Source organism: Vanacampus margaritifer, chromosome 13, assembly GCF_051991255.1.
Source record: "Vanacampus margaritifer isolate UIUO_Vmar chromosome 13, RoL_Vmar_1.0, whole genome shotgun sequence".
NCBI lineage: Eukaryota > Metazoa > Chordata > Actinopteri > Syngnathiformes > Syngnathidae > Vanacampus > Vanacampus margaritifer.
Genome location: NC_135444.1, coordinates 6663613 through 6682603, shown reverse-complemented (window position 1 = coordinate 6682603; position 18991 = coordinate 6663613). Strand labels below are relative to the sequence as shown.

Genomic DNA, 18991 nt, shown 5'->3' with positions numbered 1-18991 from the left:
TTATTAAAAACTGATTGGTCACACTAGGTAAATTACAAATGAGGAACTGAAAGAGGTGGTGCGAGGCTCAAGTGAGTACATTGTTACTACTTACATTGGTACTACCTTCATTCAATTTGACTTTGAAAATAAGCAACATTTTCTAACTGGTCATTTGAATCAATCTGCCACCGTGAATGCAGAACATTAAGAATAACATTTCAAAACTGAAACTATCCAAGCCTAAAAATAGATGTGACGGTGTTCATTTTTATTTTACAATTTACAACCCAAGCCAACAAAAAGGAGGGAAAAACAACTTCTAAGGGTTGCATGTGCTTTTCCAGACGGAAAAAGAAAAGAAAAAAATCAACAACTGGCAAGCTTCACATGCACAAGATCGTGGCCAGGGGGATTTTCTAATCCACTTCTTCATGTACATCTGAAAAGATAAACAACAGCCTCAGCCTCACTGGAAGAAGACGAAAGACAGAGCTGCATTGAGATGATGTGACCCTAATAATGCCACATTAGTTGTTTCATTTTCCCGAAGAAGTGAGAAAAATGCTTCAGTGGGACAAGCTGAGAAAAGGAGAGGGGGAGGGAGGGGGTGAAGTGGAGCGATGCACAGACAGAGATGGAAAGAGAGAAGTGAAAGCGATACTGTCTCCAGGCTAGTTGGGATGCAACCCAATTTCACAGCTTCACGAATGAGTGGCATAGCATATGGAGGCAACCTTTGTGACAGCCTCTGTGTATCACCACATATCAGTGCTGATATTTCCAGTCAGATTCCATACTGGTCCAACATTACGCCAAACGGAGGCTCTGCTTGACTGCATCTTCAACACAACGTGTTCAATATTTGTTTGGTTCTTGGTTTGTTTGTTTGTTTGTTTGATGTAACCAGTATCAAGGCTTCATTTTTACAACAAAATAAAATCTATGAAGCTTGACAAAGTCTGAAATTTAGCTCAAACTCTTCTTCCCAAATCGAGCATTGCAGGACAGATGGCTGAACAAGGTTGTCATCACTGCAGGTTAAAGATGACAATTCCATAAATGATGAAAGATTTTTAAAAAATAATAATAATAATAATAATTATATGTACATCTTAATGTCACACATTTATCTTCATGCAGCCCATTTTTGTAAAACAAAAGACAGAATTATTAAAGGTAAGGACCCGGAATGACTTTAAAAACAAAATGAACAAACGGGCACAAGCCTTGTTTTATATTCAGTTTTCAGGTGTGGATCTTCCTCACTCACAGGCGGAGCTTAGACTTTGCATGGACACAAGATCGTAATCTGCAAGCCTTGTAGGAAAAAGGTGAGAATAAAGAGAGCCTGAGGACTAAGTTGTTTCACCATCTCAAGAGCTAACATCACAGACATTAAAGCTACACGAGTCAGCTATCCATGGCAAGCCTTACGCAGCCAAAGTAACAGCAGAAAAACACATTCAGCAAAATTGTAAGACACAAGGCAGTCGCTGACTCCATCAGAACAACCACAGTGAGAACAGCAGAGAAAAGTAAAGTACTGAAAATCATATTTGAACAATTTAGACCTAAGATGCCCGTCTGGAATTATCCATTAAAATCTGTGTGCGTCCTTGTTTTAGGCAGACAATCAAATCTAGGGGTGTGAGTGTTTATTGAGCCCATTGATTGTTTGTTTTTAAATTATGTCAATCATATCTTGACGCATTTAATTTATCGTCCATTGGAATGCATGACTTGGCTACAACCAGCAGAGGCACTGTTCGCTGGTAGTGAGTCAATAACTTTGGTCCATGCAGGTTTCTGATGACTTTTACTGGTTTCAAATGTTGCAGTAGAGTTGCAACGATTAATAGATTACCTGAAAACTAATCAATTGTCAAATTAATTTATACCTCTTTTGATAATCGATTCATCATCAGACCTTGTGTAAATTAAAATTGTCCAAATATTAGGAACATCAGCCTCTTAACAGTAAATAAATATCCACTGATTTTTGTAGCCCACCGTGAAAGCAGACTGATTATTTTTGTGTTAGTCAAAATAAGACATTTGGAAACACCAATTTTGGCATATGGACCAAATCAGTAACTATAATGTATCAATCAATCAATCAAGACTGAATGTATGTTTGTGCTTTTTCTGCACTGCCAATTTGAAATACTATCTTGTTTTGGGGAAAAAAGGGATGAAAATTTCATTTCTAGTTCTAATAAGGACAATGAACTTTAGTTCTGAAGTTAAATGCTTATCACAACACCAGACAGCATGTTTGAAAGATTTATAGTGGAAGGTTATGCACAGGCTTTTATAGGAATAGGGCAATATGTTGAGATATTTGACGATGCAAGCAAAGCACTCTCATGTTACTGTGTTTTAAAACAAATACTAACGACAAAGTGTCAAAACAAGAAGCAAATCGTTCTGCAGTGATTAATTACCATGTGACACACCTGGAAAATTAAGAGCTGGTCCAGACTACGTCTATGCAGCAAATCACTGGGTTCTTCATTGTATATATTCAGTTGTATTATTGGTTTGCAGAGAAACTGTGCTATATTTTCTGGTGACCAAGCATAAAGCAGTGATTCCTTGTCGAATTCCTTTTTAGAGGGTTGGGGGTCGCTGGTTCGGTCTCTCTTTTGACAGACAGATGGATAGGAATCCTATTTTGAGGAGTGTGACAAAACGAAGTTTTTGGATGCACATAAAGTTAAGGAAAGCCGATGATCAGGTGATTGTCAGACAGCAGCAGATGCTTAGGGGAGAGTTTATTTTTACTCTTTGAGGTGGTGGGTTGCGGCATCACAGAAAACACTGTGTCGCGCGGCAGCTCCTTGAGGTGTGGAGAGGATCGATCTCTGTTAATGTCATATGGCACAGCACCCAGAGGCAGCAGCATGGTGCTGATGACAGTGAAAAGCCTTGCCTTTGGCGGCTACATGCACGCTGCTGCTGAGCTGTGATTTGAAGTTCACATGCAAAGGCTGACAGAAAGACAGCTCTCAGTCAGGCATTCCAACTTTAAGTCAGTCAGCCAGTCTTTCCACAGGGAAGACAAAACATCTGTACCCGTTAAAAGCACAGAGTGTCACATACAAGCTCAAAGTTCTGCAGGGCTGGTGGGCAAAATGCTGGTACACAATACAAATAGTTTTTTTTTTTTTTTTTTTAAAATAACAGTGAATTGAACTATTCCCTATGTACAAAAGTTCACTGGAACATCTATCAAATACTGCTGAGGTTGTACAATTACATATCTGAAGGCACCTTAGCATATCTCACAAGAAGGCTTCTATTCTATCTTTGCCTGTCTGACAAATTGCAATAGGTCAAACATAATGATAATACGGTAATAAAAAACAGAAAACGATCTGCATTTAATTATTCTATGATGTGAGTCATGACTCGCTAGCACAGCTGTAATTTGCCACTTCACATTCGTCTTGACATCCTACACTCATCAAATTAATCGTGAGTACGTACACAATGTACAGTTTTTAAATATTATTGTGTCATTGGTAAGTGGCAAAGGTGTTTTTACGCTCACATGGTGAGGATAAAAAGTAAAAATGCCAGACACAAACCCAAAGATACCATTTTATCAGAATCCTGGGGAAAAATGCAACCATTCAGAGACAGTCTGGAAAAAGTGGTATTGGTGCATCCCTAGTTCCAGGGCTTCATTTCAACAGCAGTCAATTTGTTTCTACAGCTGAACACCTGTTTCAGAGGCCTACCAGCTTTCCAGAACGGACAGTAATCAATCTGAGAAGTTCCAGTGTACAGTAATCAATAATAAATCCAATTTCAGCCCTAATTTCCAACATAAACATACAGTGATTGTCTTTCAACCAATAATCTAAATTCCCATTTTCTAGCCACTGGCTTTCATGCCTCTACACAGAAATTCACCACTTATTAGTGTGAAAGGAGAGTTCACCATAGTCACTTGCACTCAACTTTATAAAGCCAGCAAATTGCTACTGCGAATTTATGCGGTGATACCATGCAGGAGCGCACAGTATAAACGGTAAATTCGATAGAAAGTATGAATTTGACCCTACTGGCCAATCGTGGAAACAATGTCAATTACATATCGTACCTCCCTCAAGTCTAACTGCTCAGTGGGACACAAATGCTGAAATTGTACGGACAGCCTCAAGATAAAGTGGAGAAAGACCTCTGTGAAATAAGTATGTTTACGATACCCACTTTATTTTCGTGTTCTTGAAGAAGTGAGCAATTGATGTTGAGAACAGTTAGACTAATTTGTAATTATAGAAACAGCCCGTTGCAGAGCTATAAAACACTATGGATCATCCATATTTTGCTAGGGAAATGACTGAATGCAAAATACTGATTGTTTCAAATATTCAAAATAGAATTCAGCATTCGACATGAACGGTGGCCCGCCCGAACCGTTACGGGAATGTGTCAGGAAATTCAAGACACCAAAAATCCAGGAATCCAAAATTCAGATACTGGCCACTAACATTTTTAGAAATACATTCGATAGAAAAAAGTGCTTCCACAGTGAACAGTTGCCCATTACTTCGCTGTTTGTATGGAGGAATGCTTGGTGCAAGCTACTTTGCGGCGCTCTTGCTAACTACGTACAAGCTATGGCTGGCTAGCTAACGTGGCTTAATTTATTTTGCACAGGGACTTTTAATTCGCACTTGAGGTTTGTACACTAAAAGTTATTCTAATTCACATTTGTGTTTGTTGTTTATTTTAACAAATTAGCTTCTCTAATGGGCTACATAACAAACCTATTCAGAAAATATTAATTCATTCAATTATTATTATTAACTAAAAAATATGTTTTACCCTTAATTGTATATTGTGACATATACTGCTACAGTTAAAGGATGCTATTTACATACCGTGATATGAATTTTTGGCTATAGTGTGCAGCCCTACATGATATATTGCACTGTGGTGGAGGTGTGGAAACAAATTCTGTGCTGTGAATACACTGCAACTCTGTGGCGCAGTTACACAGAAATTTATAAAAAAAAAGTGACATATTAATGTTGGAGTATAACTTGGACTTGTAGCCGTTATTAAAGAGCAGTTAGGGAATGTATGAGCATACAGCCTATGCTTCGGATGCACACACAGATCTATACTAAACATTTTAAAGAATCAGACCCACCTAAAAAATATGAGAATTACAGAGCACAACTGGTATAAACAGAGATTGCCTTCCTGGATATAAAATCTGGCAATTAATACCCATGTTACAATTTAAAATACACAGTAAACTGAGACGAGCCAATGACTGACACGCTTGTAAATCTAAGTATCGCATGGTCACACAGACTGTCTGTCTGTAAACAAATTGTAGCATTTCAAATGATAAATGGTCTAAGACATCCACAAAAGCATCAAGATTGACCTATATTTTCTGTCCTGAAAAATAGGCCAAAGCCCAAATTAAGGGCCAATAGGGCTACAACATGCATGTAAACGCCATCATCTTCACAGTAATTGTAGGGTGTAAGGCAACATCAGAGTAGCCTTGAACAGAGAGACATACCCTGGAGGCATAGCTGTTGACATGTAAATAGTGAGGACAGAAACTGAAATGACAGCACAGACAGCAGGCTTGTACCACTAGTTCTGCTTGACTTGGGTTTGTTCTTGGTGCCTAAATTAAGAGTCTGGATGTCAGAATACCAGTACTCATATCATGTCAATAAGTAGGTTGATTTTCTTAATTACCGATGGAAGATACAGATCTGTCTTTTACATCATGTGGTTTAGAGATCATTTTGCATTAGCTTACAATGAGGGCTCAGAGAGGGTCCAAATACCAGTCTCTGATGAATTAATCTTTTTCGATTGGTCTAAATTTCACAGTGTACGTAAGTTTTTATATTTTAAATGTCAAAGGTATCAAAATAATGGATCTCTACATTCCAACTGTTTGTTGTCCTTCCATCTTTCCATTCCATGCAGTTGTAAAGGAGTTTAGTTATTGTATTACAATCTGAGGACTGTAGAACGGGTGTAAAAAAAAAAAAAAAAAATCTGTTTCCTATTTCAATAAATAACAAACAAAAAATGCTGGATTAATTCCATTGTTGTCCATGGCTCCTCTTTGTTGCCTTCATCACACTGTGCCACTCTTAATACGGCCATCCAATCACCACACCCAAGAGAGCCAAAGCAAGCCGGGAGAGCATCTACATGACTAAGTCATTCTAAGCTTGAGAAGCACTTCTTTTTTTTTCTTTAACTTTTTCTTAAATGCGTAACCATGTCTGCATTCACACTAGCCGGGTCTGTTTTAACTAAACTGTAGTTTACTTTTTCCTTGGTGATGGTTTACTTAGTGACATGTTAACGTGGTAATCAAACTCTGGTGCGGACCCAATCAACTACACAAGGACCCAGCGTGATTGAGCTTGACCCTAAACGGTATAAACAAGGTGACACACGGTATAATCATGGTGACATACAGTAACTACACAGATACAGTTAAATTCTAGATCAGGAGTCGCCAACATGGTGCCCTTGGGCACAATATAGTATATAATATAGTTTTTACTAGGGGTGTTTAAAAAAAAATCGATTTGGCAATATATCGCGATATTACAGCGTGCAATTCTCGAATTGATTAAACATCAAATTTTTTATGGAAATATTCAACAAAACGTCTTACTTACGGTTAGGGTTCACACATTTAGCATGGAAGAATGTTATGTTAATGGAACATTAAGCCTTAATATTTTTATTTCAATGCTGTTCAAACATGAAACAGATTGTTTGTTAAATACAGTGGCTCAGAGTTATAAGTCTGAAGTTTCAGTTAAACAAATACATTTTCATACAAATCTTACAGTGTACATGTACAAGTTTACTTATTAGTATTTTCTAAATTTGAGTAAAAACAATTTTTAAAATCGCAATAATCAACTTTTAGATTCGTATCGGGGTTAATCGGTATCAAATCGTGACCTATGAATCGTGATACAAATCGAATCGCCAGGTACTAGGCAATTCACCTCCCTAGTTTTTACAATATAGTCATGAGTTTTGAATTTGACTTTTGAGGTCCGCACATCACCACAAGATGTTTGTCAAATGATATAGCCATAATAATGGAGTCCTCTTATTGGTTTAAGACAAAATGTCTTTAATATCCCATATCTGCTTCCCTTAACAGCGTCAAAAGTCAAAAGATTTTTGAGTAGAGTTTTTTGTATTATTATTATTAACCCCACTTGTCAAGGCACGGCAAGATTAGTATCACCACAGCAGAATTAAAGCAGGAGTGAACTAATCCAGTTGATTTGTGGGTGAAACTAGGGCATCTTGGCATTACATGCATAAGAACCAGCCAATCATTGTACTTAAGCCTCCAAATGATTGGTTGTGTGTATTTGTAGGCATGTATGTATATTTGTATTACAAATGCCATCTGCTGTGCTACACGTATTCTTCGTTCCCGACAGTCATCTCTTGACATACGTGTGAAGAAGAGCTTATACTTTCAGCTGGATCCTCATTTCGTTTTTGCTTCATTGACTTCATGTTTTAACATTAATAATCCAACAGCTACCCACAGGATCTGAAGAATGGTCACAGAGGAATATATTCACTTAGGTCTATTACCATGAACGCACACAAACAACAGCCAGCAAAAACAACAACAGTAAAGTCTGTAAAGCTGTGAGTGAAAGTGATGCAATGAGCCACTTCCGCATTTATCAAAATCATCGCATTTTAAATTATTGATCAGGCCCTACATTTCCCCAGTTTTAGTCTATAAATAGCCTGCAGTGGATTCTCCATGCCGAGAAGTATTTCCATGTTTTTTCCCCATCTAGATGCTATTGTAAACACAAATGAAAAATGGAAAAATAAAGAGGGATTGCGGTAAAACTATTCGATTAGGCATAATTTATTGATGCCCGATCTACAAATAGCTCACCTCTTGCTGTTACAGCAATAACCTTGTCGCCAATCAAAACCTAACCTCACACATTCAGGCCCAGTGCTTCATGCTTTGGCCAATACACACTATTCAGATGAAACAACTGCTGTCCAGAGGGTGTTGGATGTTTCTAAGGGAGTGCGCCAAGCACTGCATTTCACGAAGTCATATGGCACCAAAAGAGAATCCCGCTCCATGCTCCCCGAAAGGCCCGTGTATCCATGCGATACAGTTGAAAGCAGACTGAAAAATGTTGTCTTGTTTGTGTCGGCAAACTATCTGTGGAAAAGGTTGATTAAAAAATATTACAAGGTCCAACAATGACTCAACACTTTTGCTTACCAACAGAAATTAAATGAGCAGAAAAGGGCAATGGCAGTAACTGAAAAGTGTGTTGAAAAGAGAATAAACACAAAATAAAAAAGGGAACAATATTACCATTTATAAATAGTGACAGGTCAACTACTGACAGAGACTGAGCTGATAGTCAAATATTAGGATCTTAAATCACTCCATGTGGGGGACCATATGAAAGGCATATGTAGTACATCAAGCATTTCCGGTCCAAAGGTTCGGCGGGTTATGTGTTTCCGGCTTTTGGAGGAAAATGACCTTCATTCTTTAAATGCTTGTTAATGCGGGTTTACGTAAAAGATATATTCAATAGTTTGAAGCTGGTGCTTTTCAAGGTGGAAATCTCATCAAAGTTGTGAATTTTTAACAATGGTGAGCTCCGTGCAGCTTTGGCCGCTCACGTTCCCACTGTCCCTGCTCGGCACCTGGCTAGGATAATTACAGCTGCTCTGTCTCGAAGGTGTGGGTACGGGGGGATCAAGAAAGTCTCGAGCCGTGCCAACATTTATCTTCATATCTTCATCTTACAGTTAGGTTGTTTATGTGCCAATAAACAAAGTTGAATGTCTCAATAGAAGCCGTGCAAGTCTATGTAGACAAGATTTTAATGCTGTCAGCGTTACTGCTACAGTATGCATTAGCCTAGCAACCGGTAGTTAGCATGCCGCCGTACCCCAAATGTGGAAATGGTGCATGCATCATGATAGAGTCCATTCATTAGAAACAAACCAAAGGTACCTTCAGTCTTTTTCAATGATATTAAGTTGGAACTGGACCCAACAGGCACCAGGTTCCGACAGAGTAATGAATGGATGAGTAACTCTGAGTAGGGACTCGGGAGATACAAATGACTCCAGACAATAACAAAAAAGTGATGCTTGAGAACATGGGGTGAAGCTGTTACAAATGCATGCCAAATCAACTCTTACTTTTTGGCACACTGGAAACATTATACTTACGGATTGACACTGAGGATTTAAAAGTCCATTACTAGTATCGAACTAACTGTTTCCCTTTTAGGGACAGGTTTGGATTGTGTTGAGCCATAAGATGAGGAATTAAATGTACTGTTGACAAGTACATACAGCATGTCCAACATTTCCTTAAATAATGCCATTAAGAAGGTCTACAATTTGATTAATTGCACTAACAACATAACACACGCTACGGTAAAACCTCTGGGCAGTGTTATTTTGCTCGACATGATACTAGCATTAAACAAGTTGTAATTCATAGGATTCACCCATCTATAATGAAAATATATTTTTTTAAATATAATGAATCATTAAAAAAAAAAATTTGATTGATCACGGTCATTTATTAAAATGCCCAACCCTAGTCATTACTATATCCAACCTGACACTAATACCATAGTGGTGAAAGCAATTATACCTGCTTAATTTGACTCTGAGGAAACAGAACAAAGACTTGGATGACATCTTGATCTTTTGTAAATGAGCTAATTTAGTAAAGTCACATGGGTGAGCCAAACTAGAAAGGCATAAGGGTTGTGAGATAAACAATGTGTGAGAACCAAGGGTCTTCTCAAGAGTGCAAGTGAAGGAGTGTGGCCTCTCTAATGACCAATCAACACCCTCCTGGCTGCCATGGCATCTGTTAGTACTCCAACGGCCTCCGATTTGAGTGTGATTCTGCCATGAACTCAACATGCCGCCGGGATCCAATCACACAGCGGAATAAGTGAGCTTTGGGTCGACGACCAATGCTGACATTTCATAGAATGCCAACATTCAACCTTTTCTAAAAGTTCTACTACATGTGAGTTTTGCTCCATGAATACAAAAGGTGAAAAAAAGAAATGAGGGGGGGAAAAAAATCTGAGTTCTGCTTGAGGGGGCGAGAGGAAAGAAGCAAGCAGACGGCTATTGAACTAGCGAACAGTAGGTGACCCTTTTGAGACCTCCACATCTCATAGGATACTGTACAAAAGAGACATTTCATAATTGGACAAAGTCAAACTAAAACATCATGCAGATAAAAGGCCAAATTGTGTCTGCTCTATACTTTTTGTTGTAGATTTCTTTGGATGTGTTTCTCGATGAGGTTTGAACAGTTATTTAAACACACCTAATTGAGCTCCAACAGCCTATTTACATTATTAGCACTATCATTTATTAATTCATTCAATTTAAAAACTTTCATATGTATCTTAACATTTAAGCAAGCTAATGTTTTTGTACAATATACAGTAACTGTTGTGAAAGCAAAGATCATTTCTTAATGTAACGCGCACTATAAGCGAAGTGCGCATTACGTTTGCGCATGCGTATAAATCAAGTTCTTAAAATAATTTGCTACCAAACAAATTCTTCATTTGAATGGCGGGGAATGGAGTGCTGAACGTGTTTGCGTAACTGCACACCTTAAAGCTTGCCAGCGTTGTTTAAACGACTTTCAGCCTTAAGTGACAAAACGACAGGTGCACTTGGTGCCATTTTCAACTGTCCTAATGGAGTTTATCGGCAAAAAAAACAAAAAAACATTGCAAAGCTTGAGAAGACGAAAGTGTACGCCTGTAAACCTCCGTTCACTCTTCCCAATTTCCAGACAGAAAAGAAAGATCCAAATGGACGTATAAGAGACTAAAATTTTTTTTTTTTTTACAAAGTGAAAGTGATGGAACAGAAGAAAGCATTGCGAAGCTTGCTAGAAGACGTGCATGTAACCAAACTAATGGAGTGACAGTCATTTAAGAACCTGCTTCTCGCCCCAATTGACCCCTTCAGTGAAGAACGCTCCTACCCGTCTCTTGATCGCGTCCCGGTGTTGTGTCCTCGGTCCAACTCCCGGTATAGCGCACACATTCAGTCAAATAATAAGCACTTAAATAGGCTTAACTGTCGTGTCCCGGCAGAGGGCAGTCAGTAATGACACGCTATGTATGTTTAAAATAGATTCAATTAAAAAAACATCAACTTTCCAACGGTTGAAATGGTCCTAATCTGGGCTTCCCCCGTTAGACTCTATTAGTTTTCAATGACAGTGCCGGCCTACCCATAATGCACCGCGCTGCGGAGATGCGCACTTCGCTTATTCTTGATCAGGGGTCATCGACATGTCTATAATTGTAAAACAAGATAACAATGCATTTTAATATTCTAAAAGTGCATATTTGTTCACTTTTAAAGAATTATTAAATGTTTCCTGGTTTTTCCTCATTTTTTTCTCGTATCCTATAAATAAATGGACACGGGGGAAACAAATTACACAGGTAATAGTTTGTCATGTGAAGGTGTCTGTGTTCCCACAGCTATACTCAGAGTTTTTAGAAAGAATTAATTGTCTCCGTAATTACAGCATGAATGTAGTTGTAAACTGATATGCTGATCTCTTAAGTTTATTGCTTTGTTACTGGAAACAATCTGGCTGAAGGGAGAGGGTGAGGACAGGTAGCATCTGTCCCCACCTACTGCCTTGGCAGCTTTTGCATCATCTGCTAGCTTTGGCAGCATCTTGGAAGCACATCAATATGGCTTTATGTAGCCAGGACTGCTAGTAGCTAGCATGCCAGTCACGCTCTGAGGAAACACTCACTCACAGCCTGAGCATCCAAAGAGCACTGAGCCAACAGAGCTAAGCACAACTGAGCTCGCATTGAACAGGGAGGCCAAGTCTCTCTGGACCTGCATGGGGGGAAAGGGGCCAGTGTCTGTCATCTATTCACACAGGCGTGGTTAGAAGTGGAGAGCAAAGTCCACACATATACGCACGCGCCTACCATTGCTTTGAGCTTTATTTTCAGGATTTTCCCTACCAATCATTAAATTGGCGGATACATGCTATCCTAGCTAGTCAATTCATTATTCTGGAGAACATTTTTTGATACGTTCACTAGAAATCTATTGTTATTTGAATTACAGAGACGATAACATAACTCAATTACCAGTTGAGGCAGATGGGAAGCTTCAAACATACCCATAGCAGGTAACAGGAACAAAATATCCTAAACATCATACATGAACAAATTTGCTGTTTGCACAGGAAAATGAAAAAACGTTGGATTGTAAAGGTCATGCATGCATCATTAGGTACAAAAGCCTATAGCGTTTAGAGTGGTTCAATAGCCCTGTTGGCATAACATCAGAGACCCTCGGAAGTCTCATGAGATCCTCCTACGCGGTCATTCTATCCAATGTACACAAGCAACCAACAGATCATTTCAGTGGATTCACATTTAGCGTCTGTTTAAAGGACAGTGTCTTCAATTAAAAATTGGTCATTTGCGCGTGTGCTTGTCGAAAGCTTCGAAAGCAAACTGTACAAAACCGCACCATGTGGCCAGTGGTGACTCAATACTTCAATTAAATACGTTTTGAACCTGTATAAACAATAGAGGGAAAACCCCACAATAGTTGGCTGATTAATAAAATGCTACAACAACTAGGGCTGGGCAATAAATCGATTTTTTGAATTAATTCGAGTATTTTGTTGTGGACGATTAAAATCTTTTTAACATTGATGTTTTTTCCCCCTTTCGTTGCGCCGTGCCCGCTTCTGGGCTTCCGTAACTTTAGCTCTGCCAGTCGTATTTTCACACACTCCATACGGGAGGAACTCAACAACAGCAAACAAACTCCCGCTTAAATTTTTTTTTTTACTGTGGGGGTGTCATTTACACAAGGAAGCACGTATGACAAGAAAGGGGCACAATAAAAGCAGACACGTTGCACCTCGCTAATGATATTGTATACAGTGAGAAAGACTCGATTTCACCACTTGCTGAACACGGGAGAAGCAAAGTATGTGCTACTGCCACCTAGCCGCAAGTATATAGCTCAAGTTGCCCCACGCCATTTGTTTAGGCAGTGGTTCAAATGCTAGCTATATGATAGTTTTACTCTGAACAGCTCCAATATTGGTCAATCGCCAGAGCGAGGAAATATTTAGCCTGCGGTAAATTGGATATTTTATCCTGATTGCTTATAGACATTTACAAGCTTATGTGAATAGCACAAATGCGCACGTTTATGTCGCTGCGTGGTCGCAACATGTACACTATCTTGTCAAGACGGAATCGCCTTGCAAGCACTTACCAGTATGAAAGACAAGCTTACTTTCACTTGACGTGCCCGTGACGCTTATCAGCCTCTGCATCGTCTGTAACATAAAATCCTTATGAAATGAAGTATAGTGGGCTGGTAATGCTGAAAACAGCCAATTTTCAGTGGCAAAACAAATTGAAAAGTGAATACTGTATATATATATATATATATATATATATATATATATATATATATATAAACAATAATATAAAATCGGGATATATACATAAACAATAATATAAAATCGAGAAAAAAATCGTAAACCACATTTTTGGTCAAAAAATATGAGATTTTTTGGGGGCAAAATTGCCCAGCCCTAAAACAACAACAAACGCAAATCCATTTTGTATTTTTATGTACTGTACCTGTACTAGTAGCACAAACACCATAAAAATGGTCTCTATGATAACGCTTACCATGAATGATTCGATCAACACAAAAACTGTGTTATTTTGGAGATATACTGCAACAATAAAGGTGAAGCCACATTTGTATGTAACTACATTAGCAGCATCCTCCTGAAATGTGCCAACATAAGTAACAAGACACTGCAGAACAAAATAAGGTCCATGAATAACTTATCATAATGTTAAATCAAGAGCTGATTGCCGCATATTGTGCAGCACAGGCCTCATGCGTGAGCATCACCTGTCTGTCACCGTAAATCCATATTTCAAGTAGGTCCCCTGCTATTGTCTGTGAATGCATCTTCCTCTTTCTTCTTGGTCATAGGTTCTTATGCTGTCTCATCACTGGGCCTTTTCCCCATGCAAAGAAACTTTCCAAATACGTATGTTTTTTACTCATTTTGCTAGCTTGTGGATTTAATATCAGCGCGACGCAACTAAGATAGCATCTTGACATGTCATGAGTCCGTCATAGACAGTTATAAGAGAGAGAATCCAGTCACCTTTCAAAGTAAAATTTATTTTTAGCCTCAGATAATAAATAAATCTGAAGTACAGTAAAAAAAATAAAATAAAATAATAATCATTTCAACTGTGCAACTGGCAGCTCCTCGGCCAGCCGGGCAGCAGAGTCATGGGCAGAGAAACTTGGTGTGGGGATGCCGGTATTACCGTATGTAAATTAGCTGCACTGTTGCCTCACAATCCAGCTTCCATCAAAATTTAGCATCACAGATAGGTGAAAATTCTTTATTTATGTGGGATGAACCCCTTGAGACGTAACATATTGAAAGAAATACAAGAAATACAACATGGCAATCCATAATACGATACTAGACAAAATAATAATAATAATAAAACCAACCATTAACAGCAACCTCAGTCTGAACACAGAGTGAAAACAAAAAAATGTTTCAAAACATTGATAAAAATAATATTTTAACATAAGAGAATGTAGGATTACAGTACATTAGATTATTATTGGACATGCTGGCAATTGGATTTTAAATAATTCAACAACTTATTTTTGTAGATATGGAGCAAGTACAACAAACGAATATTACTCGATAGTGTTCCAGTTACAGGGGGCCAACCACCTCTTTTCTTGCCTATTACTTTGGATGCTGTAACCTTTTAAGACAAAATGAGGCCATAAACAAATAATAGGATGTTCTTTTCAACACATTTTTTTCATATTCATTCCACACACGCAACCATTGTCTGAGTGTTTCTTTATAATGACTAAGAAATTATTTTAAGAGCACTAGTTGTTATTAGCCAAAGAGAAACAACAACAAAAAGAGAATAAAACCATCTCATTGCAGGCCTGCCTGCCAACATGTGGGTGTCATCAGCACAGTCTGATTAAAGAAGGTGTGAAGGCTAGTTAACACAGGAAGACACAGGCCATCTTAAAAAGAGTCATTTTCATTGAACAACAGTCTTGTGCCTTTTGAAGGTGACCTGAACATCAGATTGGTTGTGTGACAGCGTCATACATGGATCTAGTTTCAGGGCCTGCAAGACCAGGATGTGGTGAGGAAGGCAAAGCGGTGTTTGCAACATCAGCAAAACCACGTGAGCTTTCCATTGACTCAGGCATGGCTCCCTCCCGGTCACTGTTAAGTATGTTGTCGTAAACTGGATTTATATGCTTGGTAAAGACTAAGGTACTTAAGAACTAAATTGCAGTCCAAGTCCAAGTGAAATTTCACTTGTGTTCTGTTAACGAGAGAAAGTCACATAAGAATACAGACGAGTTGAAGTCTTCCACCATATCTCCTAAATTTCATGTTGTTAAGGTCATCATTCTTTTACTTAAAGTCATGTCTCTACTTTAGTCAGGTCATAAGGAAATAACACGTAAAACTCAAGCGATGCATTTTGGCGAAAGAAGCAGATTGCAGTGAGTGACAAGAGGTTTCACATCATGGCCAAAGCCTTTCTAGTTATGACTCACAGCGTTAACCCTTTCTTTGACAAAAATGAGCTCCACACAGCAGTGAGTCAAAAACATGTCACAAAGTACACGAAAATTAGCCGGTTGGGCAAAGACAGTTAAATACACAAATGTTTAATGAAATATTAGCAGATACATTTATTGGCCAATTTGAAACCCTGTCATTGGCACCTGCTTGTCGATAGTATACACAGTATATAGACATTAAAAACAAAATACTCCAACAGTGACTTTTTTTCTATATAATAAATCACATCAGGTCTGAGTCCACACCCCAAATGACTGAGCTGAATGCATATGTGTGTGCAAACATTGCTGCGTAGCTGTGCTCCAGGGAGCACAAGTCCGGATATGAGCCTGACCCTGAATCATATGTGGAGGAAGTGGGCTATTACAGCACATGCTGCTGCTTTATGAGTTTGCTTTAAAATCCAATATCAGAACTACATCCAAGGACAACTTGCAGTCTACTCTCTCCTTTAGCAAGGCAGCTGCACAACCGTCGACATAACACCCCCTTAATGTCAAAACTGAGAGCGCAAAAATAAGATAGCTGGTGTAATAATATGCTGTGAAAATGCTTGTATGTGATATTTGACTTAGGAGCAACGTTGGGTTGGGTTCCATTGTATAACACAGCCGTTTTCAGATCCAATATTCACAAATACTAGGAAATCATGTTGCCAGCAGTCACTTTCTAGGCCTGCCTTGCCACTTTTTGTCCCTGCGGTGACTGTTGGAATGTTTGACCACTGCAAATGGAACAACAGTTAATACAACTTGCTGACCCAAGCATGATCTTTCCAAAACAATCTTTGAAGGGTCAGGGTGCAACGAGAAAGGCGGTTATCTTACAAACTGAACGGCAGCAGCAAAGTGCAGACTAGAAGGTCAGTTGCACAGCACTAATATGTAACTGAAGCATCGCAGCTGAACTTCTGCTGTCTTTCCCCTGACCTTGCTTTCGAAAAGACGTCAACCAAGAAGCATACAGAACATTATAACAAACGTAATGAGTGCTTGTCTTTGTGCAAATAACACTAAGTTACGCAGTGTAGGTTTTAGTCGCTTAACTTTTCGTCCTGGTGCCAACATTACTACAACAATTATGACAACAACCTGTTTGCACAGTAATACAATCCCTATAATTACACAGTAAACCGTTATCTTCCCCAACCAAAGGCATTCCTGAGACACAAACTCCCATTTAGATTTTCATCAAAAAACAAACACAACAAAACACGTATTTGTCCGTCCATCTCCCAAAAGATTAGTTTTCTTACAAATGAGTAAGAAAATAGCAATGAATGTTATTCATGTGGTTTTAATTTACAGTAGTTAGGAAAAAAATAATGTAATTGTAATAAATTAAATTAATAATAATAATAATAAACAAACTATAGGCTTATTCTAGTTTAACAACTAAGAAGCGATTCGGCTTGATTTTTTTGGGGGGCGGGGGGGTTGAACTATAGCTGTCAAAATTAATCAAGTAATCGATTACCAAATTAATCTACAACTATTTTAATAATCGAATAATTGTTAGGAGCCATTTTTTTATTAAAAAAATTGTCAAAATCCTCTGATTTCAGCCTATTAACAATAATTTTTCACTGATTTCTGTAGTCCTTTGTGAAAGAAGACTGATTATCTTCTGTGGTTAATCAAAATAAAACATTTGCAAACATCTGTTTTCACTTTGGAAAACAATGACCAAACCAGTAACAAAGTACAAGTACAAAAAACATCAATCCAATTTTTCAAAATTTCCTCTTACGTGCTTGTAATTGTGGCACGAATCTAATGGCATACCGTAGCCTCTCCCTACAGCATGTGGAATGCAGAGGTCAGGATTTTCTTTCAGATTTTTTTCCTGAACATTTTATCAAACGCGTTTTAGATCAAGTGTCTAACACGATACTTATTGATGATTTGTCACCCTCCCCTAGTTCTTCCTAGTTCTGCTACATCAGTACCTGTCAGTCAGGGGTCGCCACAGCGACTTACATGATAAGTTTGGCACACTTTTTACGCCAGTTGTCCTTCCTGATGCAACCTACCCACAACAGTGGCTGGGGAGTGAAAAATAGCATATAGGGGCTTGCTGAAGGACCCAACTGGATACTACTCTTCACCCTGTCCGGGATTTGAACTCCAATACCCTGAGTCCTAAGTTAGCGGGCGCTACCCACTGATCCATGCAGCTGCCATCACTGACCAAAAATATACTTGTAATTGATCAATAATTTCTAGACTAGTGGAACTGGATAATTTCCAGCAGCACTCTTGATGATCTTTCACGGCACACTAGTGTGCTTTAGCACTATGTTTGGAAATCACTGCTTTAGTTGGTAACACTTATATTTGTTCCTGCATGAAGTGAATTCAGTAATAGACCCGTGTTTCATTTACAGCAGCATTATCTTCATGAACCAAAAGCAGGAAGTATGAGCAGTGATTACATTAATACTGCAGTAATCTTAATACTTAGGGCTGTCATGTTTGCACACTATATTACAGCAGGAGCTGGACATAATGGAAAGCCAGTTTGAGTCAGAGGGTCAGGCAAGTTTTAAACACATAAAATTAGGTCAGAGATGACGAAAGGAGATTATCAGTCAGTGATAAAAATGACATTGCTTACCCCCATTTCTAGTTGCTGGAGACTCCACATGTACTACCAGATCAAACGTTCTCTCTGGGTTCTCCCTAAAACAAGAGGGGGAGTCATGAATGCTTAAACAGGATGTGCCTTATCATTTCAGGTAATCGATTAATTATGCCTTGTGAACAAAGTTCATAGTTACTCATCTTACTCGAGCCAATAGCAGAATTCTATTCTGATGCCATAAAGACGCACAGTTATGCATGAAAAGTTGACAACATATCTGAACGGACACGGGGGACACGTTGCCATGTCTTTTGAGGAGGTTAGCAGAGCTGCTAACAAGCAGACAGAGCAGCAGACTGACCCAAAAAGCTGTCGAGCCAGCTGGTGTGTCTCTTAAATCCACTACCAGAGAAGGCTCACATAACGGTTAGGATTTCCTCTTTTTCTTCTTCTTGTTCTCCATGCATGTAAACGCAAATGTCTATTTCACTTAGTAAAATTGTAAAAGGCTTACTTGACTCTGCTGTCCATGTTTTAGCTACCGCATCGCGACAGCTCCGTGCTGTCTGTCGGCGGTTCTGCTGCTCGGCTATCCGACAAATGTCCCCCCCAGCCCCTTCGTCCTGCTCCTGGTCCTAGTCCTGGTCCCGGTCCGTCCCTGTG

General features: G+C 38.8%; 1 protein-coding gene across 2 annotated transcripts in view; it reads right to left on the bottom strand.

The window, feature by feature from the left end:
- The window catches only part of dennd1b (DENN/MADD domain containing 1B), a 141608-nt gene extending 122617 nt beyond the window's left edge, over positions 1-18991 (bottom strand). For both annotated transcript variants that reach the window (XM_077584944.1, XM_077584942.1), the window contains exons 1-2: positions 18843-18991; positions 18362-18426 (exon numbers count right to left, since the gene is read on the bottom strand). In XM_077584944.1, the coding sequence (XP_077441070.1) occupies positions 18362-18426; positions 18843-18859 (82 nt within the window). In that variant the 5' untranslated portion in view covers positions 18860-18991. The remainder of the gene's footprint in view (positions 1-18361; positions 18427-18842) is intronic.